The sequence below is a fragment of the Mesoplodon mirus genome (assembly GCF_964341445.2).
Source record: "Mesoplodon mirus genome assembly, chromosome: 8".
NCBI classification, from domain to species: domain Eukaryota; kingdom Metazoa; phylum Chordata; class Mammalia; order Artiodactyla; family Ziphiidae; genus Mesoplodon; species Mesoplodon mirus.
Genome location: NC_138984.1, coordinates 65,600,016 through 65,623,107, shown reverse-complemented (window position 1 = coordinate 65,623,107; position 23,092 = coordinate 65,600,016). Strand labels below are relative to the sequence as shown.

Sequence of the window (23,092 nt, the reverse complement as noted above, 5' to 3'; positions counted from 1 at the left end):
TTGCCTCTTTTGTTGTAGATTAATTGACCATAAGCAAGTGGGTTTATTTCTGGGCTCTCTATCCTGTTTCATTGATCTACATGTCTGTTTTTGTGCCGGTACCATACTGTTTTGATTACTGTAGCTTTGTAGTATAGTCTCAAGTCAGGGAGCATGATTCCTCTGGCTCTGTTCTTCTTTCTCAAGATTGTTTTGGCTATTCAGGGTCTTTTCTGTTTCCACACACATTTTAAAAGTATTTGTTCTAGTTCTGTGAAAAATGCCCTTGGTAATTTTTTTAAAATAGTAGACATAAGTAAATGCATATAGGCCCAAGGGGCATGCTCCTTGTACTCAGACTTCTCTTTCACGTCTCTATCCCAGACTGTCAAATGATTATTTCGTTTTCCCAAATACCTGGAATTACTTAATATGTAATTTTCTAAGTTTTAGGGCTCCTCATCCTTTTCTGGATTAGTAGTTACCCAGATACTGCTCTACCATTTTAGCACTACTGCCCACACTCACAGCTTTATCCAAGGACAGGAGGCTCAGCACAATCTTGAGAAGAGAGGAAGACCCTTAAAGCCAGCTAATCTGAATGCAGGTTGCCCTCAGGGCCTGATCTTGCTCACTTCCCCTGTTATCACTCCTCTAACCACCTCAACCTGGAATCTAGCTTCACCTGGAATGTGTTGTCCACAAATCTGATACAATCCACTCCTTTACTTGTGGCATGGCTTTTCTGGTATTTATTTAAATGTGTGATGTCATTTCTGCTCAATTTGATTTTTTTTTTTAAAGGCTATTTATTCTTTTTTTTTTAAGACCATACTTCATTCAGATTTCGTTTTGTTTTTTTTTTTTAATTTTATTTATTTATTTATGGTTGTGTTGGGTCTTCGTTTCTGTGCGAGGGCTTTCTCTAGTTGCGGCAAGTGGAGGCCGCTCCTCATCGCAGTGCGCGGGCCTCTCATTATCGCAGCCTCTCTTGTTGCAGAGCACAGGCTCCAGACGCGCAGGCTCAGTAATTGTGGCTCACGGGGCTAGCCGCTCCGCGGCATGCGGGATCTTCCCAGACCAGGGCTCGAACCCATGTCCCCTGCATTGGCAGGCAGACTCTCAACCACTGCACCACCAGGGAAGCCCTCAATTTGATTTCTTAATAGATATCCAGTGACACTTTTACAAGAAATGATGTTCCTAGAATGCATCCTTTCCACCAAAAAGTTTTACTGTATAAACAGAACAATGCTCTTCATTTGGTATCTTCTCCAACTCTTTCCAATCAAAACATATTTGCCCTGTCAAAGCAAAAGGTCAGTTATCATCATTTTTAATAGGGAGAACAGCAAAAAATATTCCAAGGATAATGAAATTAAAGTTGGATGTTAGATCAGCATCTGTCTCACTCTTGCTGAAAACCTAGTAGAATACATACGTCCACCTTACACTAAATAAGCGGAATTTTTCTTCTTTTCCAATTGTAGACTTGACAATGGCCAGCTTCACTGAACTGAGGAGTCAGTTTCAAGTGTACTGAGGTGTACAGCAGTGTACACACATGGACAGGCACCTCCCCAGAGCTTAAGATGTTGGCTGCAGACACAAACAGCAGAATTCAGTTTCCTTTGAGTGGGTTCCTCTCCCTGCCTGACAGATAACAAGGGGTGCTACCCCACCAATTCTTTCTCCTGAACTCTTTCTTTCAGCCAAGAAACAGGTTAGACATTCTACTGATCTGTGTTTGTAGGAGTAATGCACCAAGAAGGGGAAGTGAACCTTCATTTCAAAACAAGCAAAGGAGTCCTGTTTCAAAGAAGCATTTAATTGAGTTCAAAACTGGACATAAATTATCTACAGAATACTTATGAAACAATATCTTAAGTTCCTTCACTTTCTAAAATTCTGAGATACTGTAAAATATGATATGAAGTAAAAGGGGTAATGGGAGGTCAAAATAAAGAATTTATTGCCATGAAAACAAAGTCATTTCCTTAAAAAAAAAGGTTTGGATCTTGAATTTAATGAAGTTCTTAAACTCCAAAAGGAATGAAAGAATTTTAACATCTGGGTTGAGGTACCCAAAGTAAATGTGTTATAACAGTAAGTAAAACAGAAGTAGCATTTTCTGTATGTCACACAACTGACCAATGTGTAGAATTAGCTTAAATGAGGAACAGTTTGAGTATCTTGGGTCATCAATGACTACAGGTCACCAAGATGCTTTCGACCTGGTCAGAATACCACAATGTGTTGTGATTAAATAAGTTCCCCAGAATACCAATATGGGTTACTATGGTGAACTGGTACCAAAAGGGACAGGAAAGAATAGGCAGGTTTATCTCACATCCACACCAGGACTGGAGTCATTCCACTCCTAACTCCTTCTTAGCAGATACTTTTTGTCCTAAAATGACACTGTTGGCGAATAAGTGAGCTCAATTTTTAACCTGATCCACAGAGCAGGTCTCTCAATTTCACTGTACACACCAATAATTTTATTCTTGTCTTAATTCTGTATATAATTTTGAGTCCTATGAGATCGATGTCTCAAAAAAGTCATGATGTGTACGCTTATATCTTCACCATTCATTCACTGATTTATTTATTTGGCAAATATTTAACTGCATACCTAATCATACGCTAGGTACTACAGTAAGCAGTAAAATTAAAAGGGAAAGAAGAAGTCCCTCCTCTCAGTGAGCCTTATGACCTAGTGAAGCAACAGAGGGCAAACAATCACAACTGCAGGTGGTTGATGCACACAACACAGGAGGGCTTGAGGTAAACAGTGCCAAGAACTCTGCTTAGAGGGGTCAGGAAAAGGCTCCTAAAGGTAGTCCTGAAGACGAGCCTTGAAGAACAAGTTGTATTTTAAAAAGAGGAGAAGAGAAGTAAAGGGCTATGTAAAGGCCTGGAGGCATGAAAAAATAAGAGATAAGTCAGAGATCTAAAAGGAGCTCATTATTATTGTAGCTGGAAGTGTGAAGGGTTAGAGGAATGGGGGGTGGGGTGCGGTGTACTGAGACTGTAGTGTAGGACTGTACGGAGAATGAGATGCAGCTTCTGTTCCTGAGGAACTTACAGTCTAGTGGAGGAAACAGACCTCCAACAGTTCATTTCAATGAGGCTGATGTCATGGTGGAAGAACACACAGCAAATTGTGACTGGACAGGCACAAAGGAGGGCCTTAAACACCATACAAATATGTTAAAATTTTATCCCACAGGCAACAGTGAGTCTTTGAAAAATTCTAAATGGGTACCACTCACAATAGTGGCAGTGTGGATGACTGGAAGGTACAAAGACTAGAGCAGAGCAATACAATACCATACTTTGGCAGACCAATACAAAGGTGTCTGCCAAAGCCCAGGCAAGCAACGTGATGGGCCTGAGCTAAGCCACCCTACTGTGGCAACTGGGCTTTTCTAGCCAGGGAAATGGGAGGCGATTTTTTCAAATCTATCTTTAAAAGAAGAAAAAGAAAAATCCAGAGCAATATTTTCTGAAATTCCTTGTATTCAAGGGCTTAGAAAGAAGTTATATCAAGCTTCCTTGAAAAAAGAGTCAACAATAACGAGTTTAAATTTTAGTACAGATAAACTTAAGGTCAATAATAGGCATAGAGGTAAGCAAATAATGGAATATAAATTTGATAGAAAATTATATACACAATGAAAATGAAAATAGGAGACTAAAAACCTGAGGAACTTAAAATATATATAGAAAAGGCAGGAAAAAAAATTGTATGTGTAGTACAATTTAGTATAGTATATAAAATATATATGCTGACAGACTAAAAGAGAAAAAATGAAAGTTAAAATAATTTTCTATTATTTTTATTCCATTTATTACAACAATAGAATAAAATGAAATGAAAAAAACAACACAAGATTAATGTTTATTGTATCTAATGGGCTCCACCCAGATGGGTTACATCCAATTTCTGGTTCCAGTTTCCTACAATGGCTTTTACATATGGTCCTATTGTCCAGCTACATTGTTATTAAAATACAAAAAAAGGGGGGAGGGGATATGTTGGCTTGAAAAATCCTTAAAATTCATATTAAGAACAGCTATCTCGTTCCTGATACAAAGACAAGGAAAATTCAACATGCTAAAGGGACTCAAAGTCAAAGACATAGTGGAAACAAATCACACAATTTTTGCAAGTGTATTTCTCTTGAATCCTTAGGGGAAAAGTCTCTGGGAAATGGTTTTGACACCTAAGGGCTTTTAAGCCATTTAAAAACAATTGAACCAGTCAACAAACATGCCATTTATTGAGCATCTATAAGCCATGCATTTAACACTAAAGATACAAAGGGAAAATAAAACATAGTCCCTGCCCTCAAGGAGCTCACAGTCTAAAAGGAGAGAAAGAATGGCTACAAACAATTGCAATCAAGTACGCTGAGTCCTCTGTTAGAGGTATGTACAAGGTACTAAGATAAGCAAAGAAGAGAGGTAGAATGAGAAATCAGGGTAAGCTTCAAAAGGGAGTTAGGTCTTAAATAAGCTACAGAAAGGGAAAGAAGACTTGAATAGCATATGCAAGGAAATGTGAAATGTGAAACAACAAGGCAAATGTGGATAATTTTAAGTTATTCCCTATGATGCAAAGAGTGAGGGAAAGAGCAACAGGAAATGAGGTTAAAGGGGTAGCAGGTAACAAATCACAAAGGGCCTTGTATTCGAATTAGAGAATCTGGCTATTACTAAATTTTGTCAAATCTATATAAGATGCACCATTACTTTATGTACTGCAAGAAAGAAAAAAAAGCTTTATATTGGGGTCTATCAATAAATTTAATAGAATACTCCTGCATAAAGCTACACTACCAAAGGGCAACAGCCTCAGCGTAAGATAAAGAAATAAAACAGCCATGTAGAAAGGAACAGCATGAAACTGTATTTCTCAACTTGCCCTTAGGTGAAAGGAGTGGGGGAAGAATCTCTCTGAGAACTGAATTCCAAGCAGGTCTACAGCCTTACAGCCTACTTGTGTGGTCTAAAAAAACAAACAAATAAAACTAAAGCTACCAGTGTGGCCCAAAAACAAACAAATAAAACAAAACAAACAAGTAGAGACTTTAAGGTGGTCTCAGGTTGGTCCCCAGATGCCTGGCAAAAACAAGTAGAAATTCTCTTTAGACAAACCAGACTTTAATCCACGAGAAAAGCAATTTAAGATGTAATCTCATTTCAAATATGACAAAGGCACATCTTAGAATCGATGAAAAATAGTAGATCTTAGAGTCAGCCTTGAATCTGGAGATGTTTCAGAATCACCTGGAGAACTTTTTAAAAATACTTATTACCAGGCTGCATACCAGAGATTCTCATACAGGCAGGCCTGAAGCACAGCCCTGGAATCTCTATTTTAACAAACTACTAAAGGTTGTTTTTTTTTAAACACAGCCAGACAACATACCAAGACACCAGCATTCTGTCTGCAAAATTAGCTGAAAATTCCTATTGTAGAATAAAGAACAACAGTAGGATTTTAAGCCACATCATGATTTGACCAGACGGACACTTTAGGAAGACCACTCTGGTGCCAGTGGACCTTGTGGAGAAGATAGGTTAGAAGAGGGTAAGGATAGGATATGGTGGATAGTAAATAGAACAGTCAGGAGATCAGTGAAACAGTTTTAAGGCAAGAGATGGTGATCATTTAAATAGTAACAATGGGGAGAAAAATAAGAGGATCAAAGGAGGTAGAATTAGAATTCCATAAAAACTACATGAAGGTATAAGTGTAGGATCTAATTCTAAAAATTTTAGAAGACTTGCCCCTAATCAGCATAACTGCCACTAGGCCTTGAAAAATAAATTTTTATTTGGGTATGGTAATCTACCACCTTTTAGCTGTATAATAAAGTGTAAGTGCTATAGAAAATCCTATACTACATAACTATCAAATGTTCCAAATGCAACTCACACTCCAAATGATCTTGAAGTTGAGATGTAAGCATAGAGGGATATTATTCTTTCATGTTTAACATTTCTATAAATCAGTGCGTATGAACTGAAAAATTAAAATCTCTTTGGGCAAAAAGAAAGGATTTTTCACTGGCTGATAAATTTAAATTACAAACAGAAAACAATGAATTAACAAACTTACGCTGAATATGAATGAACTGCTTTGGCTGTTTAAACTCTCCTTTGTACAAGCGATTGTAATAGTTGACATTGCTCTCTGCCTCAGGAACTGGAATGACCATGCTCTCTTTTTTTTCTCTGAACACTTGCTGTGCTGAAATAGCTCGTTGTAAATGATGTTCCTGGAAAATGTAAAGTAGGCAACATGAGTTGTTTTAATAATGTCAATTCAATGCAAAATTCTATTTACAATTTACTTTGTTTAATAACTACACAGTGCTTTAAGAATCAATTCTAAACAGTTCCTTTGCCACAGACCTTCAGAAAACATTGCTATCACTCTCCCTTAATACTTGTACTCATACTGATACCACGTTAGATGATTACAATTTTAATAAGTAGGATTTTTTAAAAAAAGATTAAATATTCACAAACTAGAATTTAACATCTCAAGAATTTAACATTACAAGAAAATCGATCCTGTTTGCTAAATTAATTGAGGTGTTTATCACCAATAACAAGATTACAGAAAAACACGCAAATAACAGGAAAAGAATTTGTATCACAGACTTTAAGTATCTTCTGCATTTATATATCTCAAACTTCAACAGTACAAAATTCTGAATAACTCAAAGAAAAGAGAAAATTATATTCAACAGACTATATTACTATCACGGCAGGAAATATTTTTTAACAAAGGTGAAACAAAAAGTTCTTATAAAATACACCCAGATTCTAGTAACTTTTCATTACCTCCACCACTTAATGGACACTTTCTCCCTTGACCCACTACGGACCATTCCCAACAAAGCACCTTTACCTCGTGGAAGGTAGTAAATTAGGTCATGTCATTCCCCAAAGGATCCCCTTCATATTTAGATTAAAGGTTAAAATCACTCAACGCTTACAAGGCTTTATACATCTCTGACCTTATTTCCTACTTTTCTCCTCCCAAACTTTATTCTAGCCACACTTCTCCTCTCCTTTAAGGTTCCTAAATATCCAATGGATTGTTTCTGAAATTCCTTCAAGTCTCATCTCATCAGAGAGGCCTTCTGTTATTTCCTTACCTAAAAGAGTACTGGCATATACCCAGAGAAAACCATAACTCAAAAAGACACATGCACCCCAATGTTCACTGCAGCACTATTTGCAATAGCCAGGTCATGGAAGCAAACTAAATGCCCATTGACAGACAAATGGATAAAGAAGATGAGGTACATATATACAATGGAATATTACTCAGTCATAAAAAGGGACAAAATTGGGTCATTTGTAGAGATGTGGATGGACCTAGGGACTGTCAAACAGAGTGAAGTTAGTCAGAAAGAGAAAAACAAATATCATATATTAATGCATATATGTGGAATCTAAAAAAATGGTACAGATGAACCTGTCTGCAAGGCAGAAATACAGGCACAGGCACAGAGAACAAATGTATGGACACCAAGGGGGGAAGGGGTGGTGGTGGGATGAATTGGGAGATTGCGACGGACATATATACACTAACTAATATGTATAAAATAGATAACTAATGAGAACCTGCTATATAGCACAGGGAACGCTACTTCACTTCGTTGTGCAGTAGAAACTAACACAACATGGTAAAACAACTCTACCCCAATTAAAAAAAAGAGAGGGAGAGTACTGGCTATGCTGCAATGCATAAATTAAGATTTATTTATCAGCAGCCATCCTTTCAACACATTTCAGAGTACCTGGCAGACACCAGATACTACTCCTGTCCCTGAGAATTATGAGTGAATGAGAGACAGACTTTGCCATTAAGGAACTTAGGTAGTGGAAGAGAGATACCTGAGTATATGATCTGAGCTTGACAAGCATATCTATTTTCAATTAGTCAAACCACTTGTTTTGGGAGGATAGATAAAGACGTCCAAAGAAAGTAAAATGTAAACCAAGAGTTTTAGGATCAACAGGAATTTTTAGCAAGGCAAAAGAGGAAAAGAAGAAAACAACTCAGGCAGAGAAAATAGAATATCCAAAATGGACAAAAGCCCAGAGACATTCAATAAAAGGCAAATATTGAACAAAGGGACATGAGGGTGGGTGCTGGTTTAGATCTGAGAGTTTCTTCACCTTCAGTGCAAGCAAGAAATATGTTTTTCTTCATAGGGTAGAATCCCAAGTTGGAGCACTAAATACACTTCCCCATATAAAAACTACTATTGATTTAGTTAAAATCTATTAGTACTAAAATTTTTGAGTCGTCTAAGAAGTTGTGATGGGATCAAACATGCAAACAAACAGCATCAAGAAACTAGGAAACCAGGCCTTGACTGAGGTTGGCAATTTCTAGCATTATTTAAGCCTATACTTTCCTATTACCTTCATGATATTTTACCCCTCCTAGTTAAAGAAAGTGATGCAATATGCAATGCCACCCTGCATTTATATAATGTTTTACAGCTCCTGAAGTACACCCACAATCACGTCTATTAGCTCCTTATAATCGTGGGACACAGGCATAGATATTATCCCATTTTGTAAATGAGACTCAAGAAACAAGTGACTTGCTCTTAGCAAATAGGAATGATATATAAGAGAGCCAAATTTCAGGACTCTGATTCCAGTGTTCCTTGACTATTCCATCCTTATTAGAAAAGTCTGACATAAAAAACCATGTTCTTGTAATGCTAATAATCTACAGACACAGGTAAAAAAAGGAAACTGAGCACATTTTTTATTTGAAGAGATTCTTTTGATATATATTTGACTTTGCCCTAAATATAAAACATTTTTAGGTATTATCCAATTTCTGAAATACATCTTTAATAGATTAAGATTTAGCATTAATTTTACAAATAAAAAAACTTAAAAACAGATCATGGATGACTCCCTTCTTAACGCAGCCTACAGATGACAGATGCAGCCAGAAATTAAGAGGCCAGATCATGACACCTCCCCCATTTTAATCTACAGACTAATCAGTGGCAAACATACAAAAGGCTCAAAGTAGGTACCACAGTTTTGATTTGTCATTTTATTGGGGGAAGATGTTGACAGGAGTAATGTTGATTCCTTGTTACATGCTGCATCATACACTGGTGAGGTTACCTAATTTTTAAAAATAACTAAAAACCAAGCGCTACCTAATTTCCTTTCCTTTAAAAAAGCATGCCTTTGACCCACTAACTCCACTAATGGAATTCATCAAAAGGCAACAAACAAATGGGCAACACTGACTAAATGAAAATGCTCAACATGGCACTGTTTATAGCACCAAAAAAAAAAAAAAAGTCTAAATAGCAATAAATACAGACTTAGTATATCCATTATGTCATATCCATAAAATGGAACTCTTAGGTAGTAGTAAAAAACAACATAATTTAGACGTCTACTGACACGAAAAAAGCCTGGAAGAATACAGAATAGAACATTCCACAAAATGCTATAAATATTTCTTCTGTGTCCCCTTTTGCAGGTTCAGAAATTTTCTATAGTAAATCAACATTTCTTCCATAAACTAAAAAAAAGAAGAAAAAAAAGAAAAATGCTATAAAAGTTTAACATCCTAAATGAAAGGACTCTCCACCAAAATACACAAAAATCACTTCTCATGGTTACTTTGATATTCTGAAATATCCTTTTGAAACCTACCATATTGTACCTAAACATTTTTTGTGCTTCCCTAGAAATATTATACTTTGTCTGTACTTTATACTTTTCCTAGTAACACATGAAATTACATGAAAAGCAGTTAAATGCAAACTGAAAGACGCTAAATAATTAATGACTTCTAGTCATGTATAATAAGTATCAGGCACAATCCTACAGGGACGGAGTAGAAATATTTTTTCTTTTGGAGATGAGTACACTAAGACTTTATGATTTCTACGATGGAAATCAGCAGGACTGAAATTTGAATCATTATTTGTATGTCTCTTTTCCATCTTGCCAAGCTCATGCCCCAATTTGTGGGGTTTCAGAATGTATTGGGTTAGGCTGCATACAAAGTCAAACATTATTCATTGATGTTTTAAAAATTTACATCCAAAATTTCCAATTAAAGATACCTGACTGAATAACTACATTTACCTACTCTACCTCACTATAATAGTAAACTTACTAGTAAAGGACTAAGAAACTTAAAAAGCCACTATAACAAACTGAATTAGAAATGAGCCATTGGCACAAAACAGAATACTGCAAAATTCTGGGAGATCAAAATCAAAAGAGGAAGTTTCAAATCCTTGCAGAGAAGAAAAAGATAAAAACTGAGACCACCTCAACTATCCTGCAGAAAACCAAATGATGGGGATTTTGAAACACTAGCTAGAAAGAGCCAGAACGAGACAAGCTATTCTCTGTCTACTCCTCAAGAGCAGATCATGCTACACAGTCTACACAGACAGAAGAGAGCACCATTGAACTAGGAATGTTGTGAACCACCCCAAATCTACAAAAAACGAACAGAAGAGGGATTCCCTGGTGGCACAGTGGTTGAAAGTCTGCCTGCCGATGCAGGGGACACGGGTTCGTGCCCTGGTCCAGGAAGATCCCACGTGCCGCAGAGCGGCTGGGCCCGTGAGCCATGGCTGCTGAGCGTGCATGTCTGGAGCCTGTGCTCCGCAACAGGAGAGGCCACAACAGTGAGAGGCCCGCTTACTGCAAAAAAAAAAACAAAAACAAAAACAAAAAAAAATGAACAGAAGAAAACCTAGTAAGTATATTACTATTATTAAAACCCAAAAAATGAGATTCAACTATACATCTAATAATGAACTCTCTCTACTCCAAAGTGGAGGTAGAGAAGAAGACTTTAAGAATGTCCCAAACTTAAATATCCCCGAAAGAAACACTTAGGGATATGAAAAAAAAAAATCACCTGAATAAGAAACTTAAAAACTAAAATCAGAGAAGGGGGCAAAAAACTCAGGGAAAAAAAATGGCAAGAGTTGACTGAACTCAGGAAAGAAAGAAAAAGACAATTACCTCAGAGATGAAAACTAAAATTACTAGAAGCCCAATGCAAAATGTACTCAAACAAAGACATAAGTGTGTTGTATAAAGGCTGTCAAATAATCAAGAGAATAAAAATAAGATGAAAAAAGAACTAAAATGAGTAAGAAAGAAAATGATAGGATATAAAAACAGGCAAAGAACAAATGACATTAATATAATTGGAGTCCTTGAAGAAAGAACAAAAAATGCAATAGAACTAGTATTTAAGATAAAAGATATGAATCTACTTATCCAAAAAAAAAGCCCAACAGGGAGCAAAATGGCACACGAGAACTTGCATAACCAGACAAGATCTGATACTGCTTGGAGCAATCAGGAGAAAACATTCTGCTCACAGCTTCTCCCTTGGGAAGGAAAGAGAAGAGTGGAACGTGTGTCTAACATTCAGCTTTTTGGGAAGTTGCCCAAGGGACTATCTTCTGTCTCACTTAACTCAGAAGGCTGACTGAACCAGCATTCTTTGGATGCCTGAGGGCTGTGGAGAACAAAAACGAACTTAGAGTCTTGTTGTAACATCAGAAAACTTGCAGTACTACTGACAAACACCAGAGGGAGCAAAAGATTACAACAAGATCCAGATAAAGAAACCAGTAAACCTCTCTAACTGGGAAATTATGTGCAGATGCCCAGAGAAGATGTATCTCCAGAAGAGGTTTGAGGGGCTTTCAGACTCCTTACCTGAGTTGATTGGTAAGGGCCTTACCCTGTACGAAGCCAATTCATAAAGACTGGGAGTGGTGGCTACTTTTTCAAATGCACAAATTACAACAAAAAATTAAAGGCACATAAAAAAACAGGAAAAAAAATGGGTCAATCAAAAGAACAAAATAAATCTCCAGAAACTGACCCTAAAGAAATGGAGATCTGTGAATTTTCTGACAATAAAAGTTTAAAATAATCATCTTAATAAAGTTCAATGCACTAAAAGAGAACACAAATAGACAACTAAACAAAATCAAGGAAAATGATGCATAAACAAAATGCAAATATCAAGAAAGACATAGAAAACATAAAAAAAAAACAAATGGAAAATCTGGACCTGAAAATTACAGTAACTGAATTGGGGGAAAAAAAAATCCACCCAGAGGGGTTCAACAGCAGTATCAATCAAGCAGAAGAAAGAATTAGTGAACTCAAGGAGAGTTCATTTGAAATTATTGAGTCAGGGGAATTTCAATACTCCACTTTCAATAATGAATACATCAACCAGAAAGAATATCAATAAGGAAACAGATGGCTTGAACAACACAAAGACCAGCTGAACCTAATAGACATAAACAGAACACTTCATACAGCAGCAGAGTACACATTCTTCTCAAGCTCACACAGAACATTCTCCAGGACAGATCACATGTTAGGCCACAAAACAAGTTTTACCAAATTTAAGAAGGCTGAAATTACATCAAGTATCTTTTCCAACCACAATGGAATTAAAGTAGAAATCAAGAACGAAGGGAAAACTGGAAAATTCACAAATATTTAGAAACTGAACAACATACTTTTGAACAATCAATGGATCAAGAAAGAAATTACAAAGGAATTTAGAAAACAGACAAATGAAGATGAAAACACAACATAACAAAACTTAAGGGATGCAGCAAAAGCAATACTAAGAGGGAAGTTTATAGCAATAAATTTCTACCTACATTAAAAGAGATCTCAAATCAACAACCCAACTTCACACCTCAAGGAACGAGAAACAGAACAAACAAAACCCAAAGTTAGTATAAGAAAGGAAATAATAAAGATTAGACCAGAAATAAATGAAATTAAGAATAGAAAATTTTAAAAGACACCAAAAAAACTATAAGTTGTTTTGAAAAGATCGACAAAATTGACAAACCCTTACCTACACGAACTAAGAAACACTCAAATACCAAAAATCAGAACTGAAGGAGAGACATTAAAACTGATGCCACGAGGGGGGTGGGGGGGTGGGGGGTGCGGTGCAGATCATAAGAGATTACTACCATTATATAACAACAAACTGGATAATTCAGAAGAAACACATAAATTTCTAGAAATATACAGCTTACCAAGACTAAATCATGAAAAAATTAAAACCGTGAACTACAGGAAGGATATTGAATCTATTCAATCAGTATCAAACACCTCTCAACAAAGAAAAGCTCATCAACAGATGGCTTCACTAGAGAATTCCACCAACATTTAAAGACTCATCTACAATCCTTCTCAAAATCTTAAAAAAAAAAAAAAAAAACCTGAAGAAAAGGGAAAACTTCCAAACTCATTTTATGAGGCCAGTATTAACTTGATACTAAAATCAGAGAAAGATACTATAAGGAGGGTGAGAAACAGGGAAATGGGTAAAGGTGGTCAAAAGGTACAAAATTCCAGTTATAAGATTAATAAGTCCTGGCAGTTTAATGTACAGCACGGTGACTACAGTTAATACAGTATTGTATATTTGAAAGTTGCTAGGACAGTATACCTTAAAAGTCCTCCTCACGAGAAAAAAAGGAAAGTAACTGCATGAGGTGATACATATTAACTAAACTTATTGTATTTGGTAATCATTTCACACCATATACATATATCAAATCATTATGTTGTACACTTTAAACTAATACAATGTTATGTATCAATTATACCTCAATAAAACTGGAAGGGGGGAGGCAGAAGGATACTACACGTAAAAAAAAAATACAAAAAAACAAACTACAGACCAATATTGCTGATAAATATCAATGCAAAAGTCCTCAACAAAATACTAGCAAACCAAATTGAACACATGAAGATGATTACACATCATGACCAAGTGGGATTTATTTCTGCAATGCAAGAATGCTCAACATATGAAAATTGGTTAATGTAATACACCATAATAAGAGAATGAAGGACAAAAACCACATGATTATTTCAATTGACATGCTGAAAAAAATTCAACACTCTTTCATGATAAAAACACTCAACAGGGGCTTCCCTGGTGGCGCAGTGGTTGAGAATCTGCCTGCTAATGCAGGGGACACGGGTTCGAGCCCTGGTCTGGGAAGATCCCACATGCCACGGAGCATCTAGGCCCGTGAGCCACAACTACTGAGCCTGAGCTCTAGAGCCCGTGAGCCACAACTTCTGAGCCTGCGCATCTGGAGCCTGTGCTCCACAACAAGAGAGGCCACGATAGTGAGAGGCCTGCGCATCGCGATGAAGAGTGGCCCCCGCTTGCCACAACTAGAGAAAGCCCTCGCACAGAAACGAAGACCCAGGACAGCGCAAAATAAATAAATAAATTTAAAAATAAAATAAATTAAAAAAAAAAAAAAAACACTCAACAAACTAGGAACAGAACAAAATCATCTCAATACCATAAAGGCCGTATATGAAAAGCCCACAGCTAACAATATACTCAATGGTGGAAAATTGAAAGCTGTTCCTTTAAGATCAGGAACAAAGCAAGAATGCCTGCTTTTGCCACTTCTATTCGACACAATACTGGAACTCCTAGGGAGAGCAATTATCAAGAAAAAGAAACACCAAATTGGAAAGGAAGAAGTAGAAATGTCTCTGCCCACAAATGACATGACCTTTTATGTAGAAAACCCTAAAGATTTCACATATTAAAAAAAAAAGTTAGACCTAGTAAACTAGTAAACGCATCCGGCAAAGTTATAAGACAGAAGATCAACACACAAAAGTCAGTTGCATTTCTATACAGTGAACAATCTGTAATGGAAATTATGAAAACAATCTCATCTTAATAGCATCAAAAAGAACAAAATACTTTTTGATGTATCATCAAAATACTTTTTGATGATGAACAAAATGTAACCAAGGAGGTGAAAGGCTTGTACACTGAAAAACACAAAACACAAAGAAATTAAGAAAGACATAAGTAAATGGATGATGTCCTGTGTTCATGGACTAGAAGGCTTAATATTAGAAAACAGAACTACCGTATTATCCAGTAATCACATTTCTGGGAATATATCCAAAAGGACTGAAAATAGGATCTTGTAGAGATATTTGCACACCCATGTTTATTACAGTGTTATTTATAATACAATAGCCAAGTGGTAGAAGAAACCCAAGAGTTTATTGACAGATAAATGGATATCAAACAAAATGTGGTATGTACATATGATGGAATATTAGCCTTAAAAAGGAAGAACATTCTGACACATGCTACAACATGCATGAACCTTGAGACTATTATGCTAAGTGAAATAAGATAATCACAAAAGGACAAATACTGCATTGTTTATATGAGGTCTAAAGTAGTCAAATTCTTAGAAAGAGTGGTGGTTGCCAGGGGCTGGGGGAGGAGAAGAAGGGAAGTTGTTGTTCAATGGGTATACAGCTTCAGTTTTCCAAGATGAGAAAAGTGCTAGATATCTGTTGTATAACACTGTGCATACAGTTAATACTACTGTACACCTAAATATGATTAAGATACTAAATTTTAGGCTCTGCATTTTTTACCACAATAAAAAAAGGCTCATCAAGTACCTGGCAAAAGTAACCCAGAACAGACTGTGATATGTATTTGAATAAAACTTATTTCAAAAATAATGAAAAAAATCCTCAAAGCCTCCAAGCAAACAATAATAGTAACAATAACATATAATAATAACTTAAAAGGCCAAAAGAATCAGATGAACATTAGACTTTTTACATCCAGCTAAGTTATGCTTTAAGCATCAAGGCTACACAAAGTACTCAGCGAACTCTGTAGGGGACTTTTGAGGAATCTACTAGAATAGTACTGTTCAGAAGAAATGTAATGGAAGCCACAAATGTGACCCACACATTTAAATTTTCTAGTAGCCACACCAAAAAAAAGTAAAAAGAAAAAGGATGAAATTAATTTTAATAATATATTTTATTTAAGCCAATATAAATATCCAAACATCATTTCAACATGTAATCAATATAAAAAGGTATGGAGATATTTTACATTTTTTTCTTCCACATCAAGTCTATAAAACCTGTATGTAACATGTGTTTTACACGTATAGAACATCTCAGTTCAGACTAGCCATATTTCAAATGCTCAACAGCCACAAATGACTAGTGTAGCCCATCATCATCTTGGATTCATCCAACCATGATATGAATGGAAAACTTCAACTACACACACACACACATATATACATATATGTCAAAGATGGGGAAAAGGCTGGAGCACAAATGTACAAACATCTGCACAGAAAAGTGTAAATAATGCAACTAAAAATGGGAGAAGGAAAACAAGATGAGAGCAAAATAAAAAAAAGAAACTAGCAAATATAACATAATACAAAAAAATTAAATATTATGAAAGAGTTGAGATCAAACATGTTCAGTCATATCAATAAATGTGAGTGGACTTATCTCACCTATGAAAACAAAAAGATTTTCAACTTGTCTCATAACCAAAGACTCAACTATATGCTTTATGCAAGAAATACCCCCCACCACCATCATCACCACAAAGAGTGAGTGAAAAAGAGTAAAAAGAACAGAAAAGTGTATCAGGTAATGGAATACAGTAAGAAAGACAAGCAGATCCTAATATCAGACAAGTAGAATTCAAGCCAAAGAGCATTAAGCATGACCCAAAACCCACAATTCATTACAAAGATTTTGAATTTCTATACACATTTATGAATATCTATATATCAACAATAATTTATGATCAAATAATCATTTCATGAAGAAAAAGCTACAGATACGCAAAGACAGACAAAGATACACTAAAAATAATTTTAAAAGACCACTCTCAGGGGGCTTCCCTGGTGGCGCAGTGGTTAAGAATCCACCTGCCAATGCAGGGGACATGGGTTTGAGCCCTGGTCCGGGAAGATCCCACATGCCGCGGAGCAACTAAGCCCGTGTGCCACAACTACTGAGCCCGCACTCTAGAGCCCACCAGCCACAACTACTGAAGCTTGTGCGCCTGGAGCCTGTGCTCTGCAACAAGAGAAGCCACCACAATGAGAAGCCCTCGGCAGCTAGAGAAAGCCCGCGCACAGCCACAGAAGACCCAACATAGTCGAACACTAACTAACTAACTAAATAAATAAAATAAATCTATATATATATAAAAAAAAGACCACTCTCAGCACAAGACAAATCAAGTGAACAAATAACAAGCAAGGACCTAATAAGCAACTTAATAAGGTAGATCTTATAGTTATTTATCAAACTTTACACACAATCCCCCTTCTTCTCAAGTACTCATGGAACTTTCACAAAATTGATCATAAATTGGCTAAGAATCACAAAGAATAGCGTATTATGAATGGAGTAGAAAGGACAAGGAGGGAGTGACAATTCTCTGAGCTTATACCCTTTAACAGTTCTGAATTTTAAAACCCTGTTTATGTTTCACATGCTCTAAAAATAATCAAAATTAATGACAGTGTGAAGAGAACCCAAATTATAACACAAAGAGAAAAAACAAACCTCATTTATTAGAAATGAATATTCATGTCTACAATGAAGGGGATTGGGAAAGAAATTTACATTCCTTTCGAAAATAATGATTTGAAGCTTATCTGTAAAATTTAGACCATATACACTTCAAAGGATTGTTGTGATGATTATATAAGTTAATAAGGTGTTCAGAATAGTCCACGGCACATTGTCAAGGATAAAAGTTTCTCGTTTTTATTAAAACATATCATTAAAGTGCAATATTAATAGTAGCAAAATTTTTGAGAACAAAAGCAAAAAAAATTAGAAAATTTGACAATTCAAAATCTTTTTTCAACACCCATTCATAAGAAAAAAATTCACTGAAAGCAAGAAAAAGATGTCCTCAATCTGATAAAGGGCAGGCAGCACAAAGGAAAACCTACAGACCATCATACTTAATGGTCAAAGACTGAATTCTTTCCCCCTAACAGCAAAAACAAGCCTAAAAGGTCTATTCTCACCACTTCTAGGCCACATTTTCCCTGAGTCTCTAGCCACTGCAGTGAGGAAAAGAAAAAGCAACAAGGGCAGGCAGACTGGAAAAAAAGAAGTAAAACTGCACATAATATGATCATGTAGGGATAAAATCCCAGGGAATCTCAACAGAGCTACTAGAACTAAAAAGTGAACTTAACAAGACTGCAAGTCAATGTTAATAACTCAATTGTATCTCTGTATACTACCAACTAAAAAATAAAAATAAAAAGCAATTACCATTTACAACAGTGTTAAACCACTAAATATTTACAGATAGGTTTAACAAAATATGTGTAAAACTTGCACATCAACATAAATGGAGAGATGTAGTATGCTCATGAATTGGAAGGTTCAATACTGTTCAAAAAATTTACTTGTGTAAAATTTCCCCCCAAATTCATCTAGAGACTCAACACAATCCTAATCAATCAAAACCCCAACAGGCTTTTTTTTTTTTACAGAAATGGACAAGTTGATTCTAAAATTCATATGGAAAGGCAAAAGAGCCAAAATAATCTTGAAAGAAAAGAAATTTGAAGAACATACACAATCTGATTACAAGCTACATTACAAAATATAAAGCTAAATTTTTCAAAACAGTGTGTTACCAGCATAAGAATGTACATATAAAGCAATGGAAAAGAAGTCTAAACATAGACCCACATACATACATACACATAATGAATTTTAGAGAAAGGTGCCAATTAATGGGGGAAACGAATGGGGGTAAGCATAGTCTTGTCAACAAATTGTCTGGACTTCAGTTTGGAAAAAAATAAGCCTATACTCCTAACTCAAATTATACACAAAAATTAACTCAAAAATAGGTCACAGAGACTTCTCTGGTGGCGCAGTGGTGGCGCAGTGGTTAAGACTCTAAGCTCCCAATGCAGGGGGCCCAGGTTCAATTCCTGGTCAGGGAACTAGATCCCACATGCATGCCACAACTAAGCAGCCCACCGGCCACAACTAAGGAGCACACGTGCTGCAACTAAGAAGCCTGCAAGCCACAACTAAGGAACTCACCTGCCATAACCAAATAAATAAATTTAAAAAAACAAAACAAATAACTAGATTCTTTGACTCCACCCCAGACCCATTAAACCGGGATCTCTGGGAGAAGATTCTAGGAATCTGTGTTTAAAAAAAAAAAAGGTCACAGACCTAAACACGAAGCCTAAACTTGTAAAAAATCTACAAGAAAACATAGGAGAAAAATCTTAGTGACCCTGGGTTTGGGTAAGATTTCTTAGAACATAAAACAAAACACATTATAAATGAAAGAACTGATAAACTGGACTTCCTCAAAATGCAAATATTGTGATATTCAAAATACATTCTTAAGGAAGTGAAAAGACAAGCCAGACTGGGGGAAAAATATTCACAATAAATATGTGAGAGGCCTTGTATGGAGAATATATAAATAACTCTTATAACTCAATAATAACAAAACAACCCAATTTTTTTTTTGGCCGCAGATTGCAGCATGCGGGATCTTAGTTTTCCGACCAGGGATCGAACCTGTGCCCCCTGCACTGGGAGCACAGAGTCTTAACCACTGGACCACTAGAGAAGTCCCCCAAACAACCCAATTTTAAAAGAAAATGAGCCAATGATTTAAACATATTTCACAAAAGAAGATGCAGGAATGACCAATAAAACACTTGAAAAAATGTTCAACATCTTTGTATCAGGAAAACGCAAAATAAAATCGCAGTTTTGACTACACACCCACAAAATGACTAAAATTAAGAAACTGACAACATCAACTGCTGGTGGAAGGGTCAAAAGGTATCACCACTTTGTAAACTGTTGGGCAGGTTCTTATAAATATACACTTATCACATGACCCAGCAATCCTACTGCTAAGTGTGTACCTGAGAAGTTAAATGCATGTCCACAAACAACCTGCACATGAACGTTAACTGCAATTTTACTCAAAATAGCCAAAAACTGGAAACAATAAAAATGCACATTAACAGGTGACTAAAGTAAATACATTAATTCAAAGGAATGCTACTCAGTTAAAAGAAAAAAAGAGGAGGGAGGTGGGGGAGACAAACTAATCATATATACTACATAGATGAATCTCAAAAGTACAACAAGCAACAACGAGATACAAGCAGCTACATTCTGTATGGTTCCCTTTATATGAAGTTTGAGAACAGGCAAAACTAATCTATAGTGACTGAAATCAGATCAGTAGCTGCCTGAAAAGGGGGTGGAAGATATGACTGCAAATAGGTTAAATGGAACTCCTGTGGGGAATGAAAACGTTCTATTCCTTGTTTGGGATGGTGGTTACACAGGTATATTTGTTTATTAAAACACAAAACCATAAACAAAATAAATTCTTTATGGTAATTCCCTGGCGGTCCAGTGGTTAGGATTCCACACTTCCATGGTGGGGGACACAGGTTCGATCCCTGGTTGGGGAACTAAGATCCTGCATGCCACATGGCACGGTCAAATAAAATTAAATTAAAAATTAAATAAATGCTTGGGCTTCCCTGGTGGCGCAGTGGTTAAGAATCTGCCTGCCAATGCAGGGGACACGGGTTTGAGCCCTGGTCCAGGAAGATCCCACATGACGTGGAGCAACTAAGCTCAAGTGCCACAACTACTGAGCCTGAGCTCTAGAGCCCACGAGTCACAACTACTGAGCCCACGTGTCACAACTACTGAAGCTCGCACGCCTAGAGCCCATGCTCCACAACAAGGGAAGCCACTGCAGTGAGAAGCACACGCACCGCAAGGAAGAGTAGCCCCCACTCACCCCAACTAGAGAAAGCCTGCGTGCAGCAATGGAAGCCCAACGCAGCCAAAAAATTAACATGTTATAAAAAATAAATAAATACTTTATACTGTATGTAAATTATGCTTCAATAAAATTGATTTTAAAAATCTAGAAAAAATAACCTTTGATGTAAACAAAAACTTAATGTAAACAAAACATGCTGGTGAGGCAATCATTACTCACAACGCTGGTGAAATTGTGGTGAGTAAAACAGACACTTTCAAGAATGAGTGCTAGTGAATGTGTTAAAAGTGTAAATTGGTATGTTCTGGAGAACAGTTTGGTAATATGTTTCTAAGCCTTCAAAATCTTTCTAACAGTTAATCTATTATTTACATAATAATTATAATAAGTAAAACTGGAAAAAGCCTTATTATCTCCAATACTGGAGTAATTATAGTTTAGTATATCCATGATAAACTTACACACTGCCATTTAAAACTTTTTGCAAAACAGTTTAATGACATGAAAATACTTACACATTAAGTAGAAAAAGCATGCAACAAAATCACACATTGAAGATAATCTCAATTATAGTGAAATAAATAGAATAAACAGGTGATAGCATGCATAACTGCAGAATTAAAAAGTAAAAAAACAAAGCTGGAAAGAAATGTGTCAAAGTATTAGGTAGTGAAACTGTAGCTGGTCTCTATTTTCTTCTCTACATTTTCTACAATTTTCTCAAAGAATACATACTACAAGAAAGCAACCAGTGCTAATCTTTATAAGTCCTTATTCTGTTCTAACTAAACCTGCTTCTCTTCTAGAACTAACTTTCTAAATCTGATTCTCAGTCCTGACAGCATATTAAAATCACCTGCCGAGGTCAAATATGGGCTCTGGGAGATAAAAGCAGCAGCAGAAACCAGTTAAAAGGCTTCTGCAGCTAACTTCCACTCTAACAAAGATGAAATACATACAGTGGATATTATTCACCTATAAGAAGGAGTGAAATACTGATGTATGCCACAACATGGGTGAACCTTTAAAACATTATACTATGTGAAAGAAGTCAGATACAAAAGGTCACATATTGTATGATTCCATTTATAGGAAATGTTCAGAAATAGGCAAATGCATAAAGAAACTGTATTAGTGGTTATTAAGGAGGGGGTTGGTGAACAAGTACGATGGAGAGTGATTAATGGGTATGGGGTTTCTTTTTAGGGTGATGGAAGTGCTCTGGAATAAGACAGCTGTGACACAGCACAACATTTTGAATGTACTAAAAACCACTGAACTGTACACTTTAATATGGTGAATTAAATATTACGTGAATTTTTATCACAATAAAAAATTGCGAAAAAAAAAAAGGGAGAGGGAATGAATTTACCCTTATACCTGAAGCAACAACAAAAAAAATCTGGCAAAAGAGTTGAAACAATGGTTTTCTAAACACCAGACATCAGGCAATAAAGGACAATGATTAAAACCAGTGAGCCCCACGACTGCCTTATCTTACTGCCTTCAAAGAATATTCCACGTTGTGGAGCAGGAGAATGAAATGGAGGCAGAGGCTAGAAGACCTCCTGAGCTGAGGAGACAGAAATAATAGTCCAGGAAGACTAAGGCACCTAAAGTCCATAGGGAAGAGTACCAAAGAGGAAAGAACTACACAGAGAGAGAACGCAGGAGATCTGCAGAGGGTTCCCTGGAGTATTCAGCAAAATATTCATCAGCACTTGTGTGTGAAGAAACTACGTAACAGTGGAGAATGAACTATAACAAAGGATTAGCGGGAACAGTGCCTGTCACTCAGGGCCAGAAAGAACATCTGCTTCCATTAACCAGACTGGAAAAAAGATATGCTAACACAGAGGAACAAAGACAAGGATGACATCTGATTTCTCATCAGAAATAATCCAAGTGAGAAGACTAGAGCACCATTTTTTTAAATACTAGAAGGAAAAATTGTCAACCTACAATTCTATATCTAGCAAAAATATCTTTCAAAATCAAAGTTAGAGATCTGTTGTACAATTCACACAGCTAGCAGTCTGTAATGCACATTTATAAATTGCTAAGAAGATAAACTTATGTGCTTTACCACACACACAAAAAAGGTGAAATAAAGACATTTTTAGATGTACAAAAGTAGAAAGTATTCATCACCAGCAGACCTGCATTACAAGATATGTTAACAGAAGTCGTCTAGATATAAGACATATTTATGAAAAGCAGGAGTAATGATAACTACAATGGTAAATATACACATCTTTTTCTTATTATTTCGAAGTATTTGAAAATAATTGGTTCTTTAAATAAAAAATAAGAATGTATTATAGGGTTTATACATATGTAAAATGCATGAAAACAACAGCATAA

At 36.1% G+C, this 23,092-nt stretch overlaps 1 protein-coding gene across 1 annotated transcript in view; it reads right to left on the bottom strand.

Moving 5' to 3' along the window:
• The window catches only part of EPC2 (enhancer of polycomb homolog 2), a 108,389-nt gene that overhangs the window by 58,873 nt on the left and 26,424 nt on the right, over positions 1–23,092 (bottom strand). Inside the window, exon 2 of the mRNA XM_082630260.1 lies at positions 6,110–6,269. Coding sequence (XP_082486386.1) covers positions 6,110–6,269 — 160 coding nt within the window. The remainder of the gene's footprint in view (positions 1–6,109; positions 6,270–23,092) is intronic.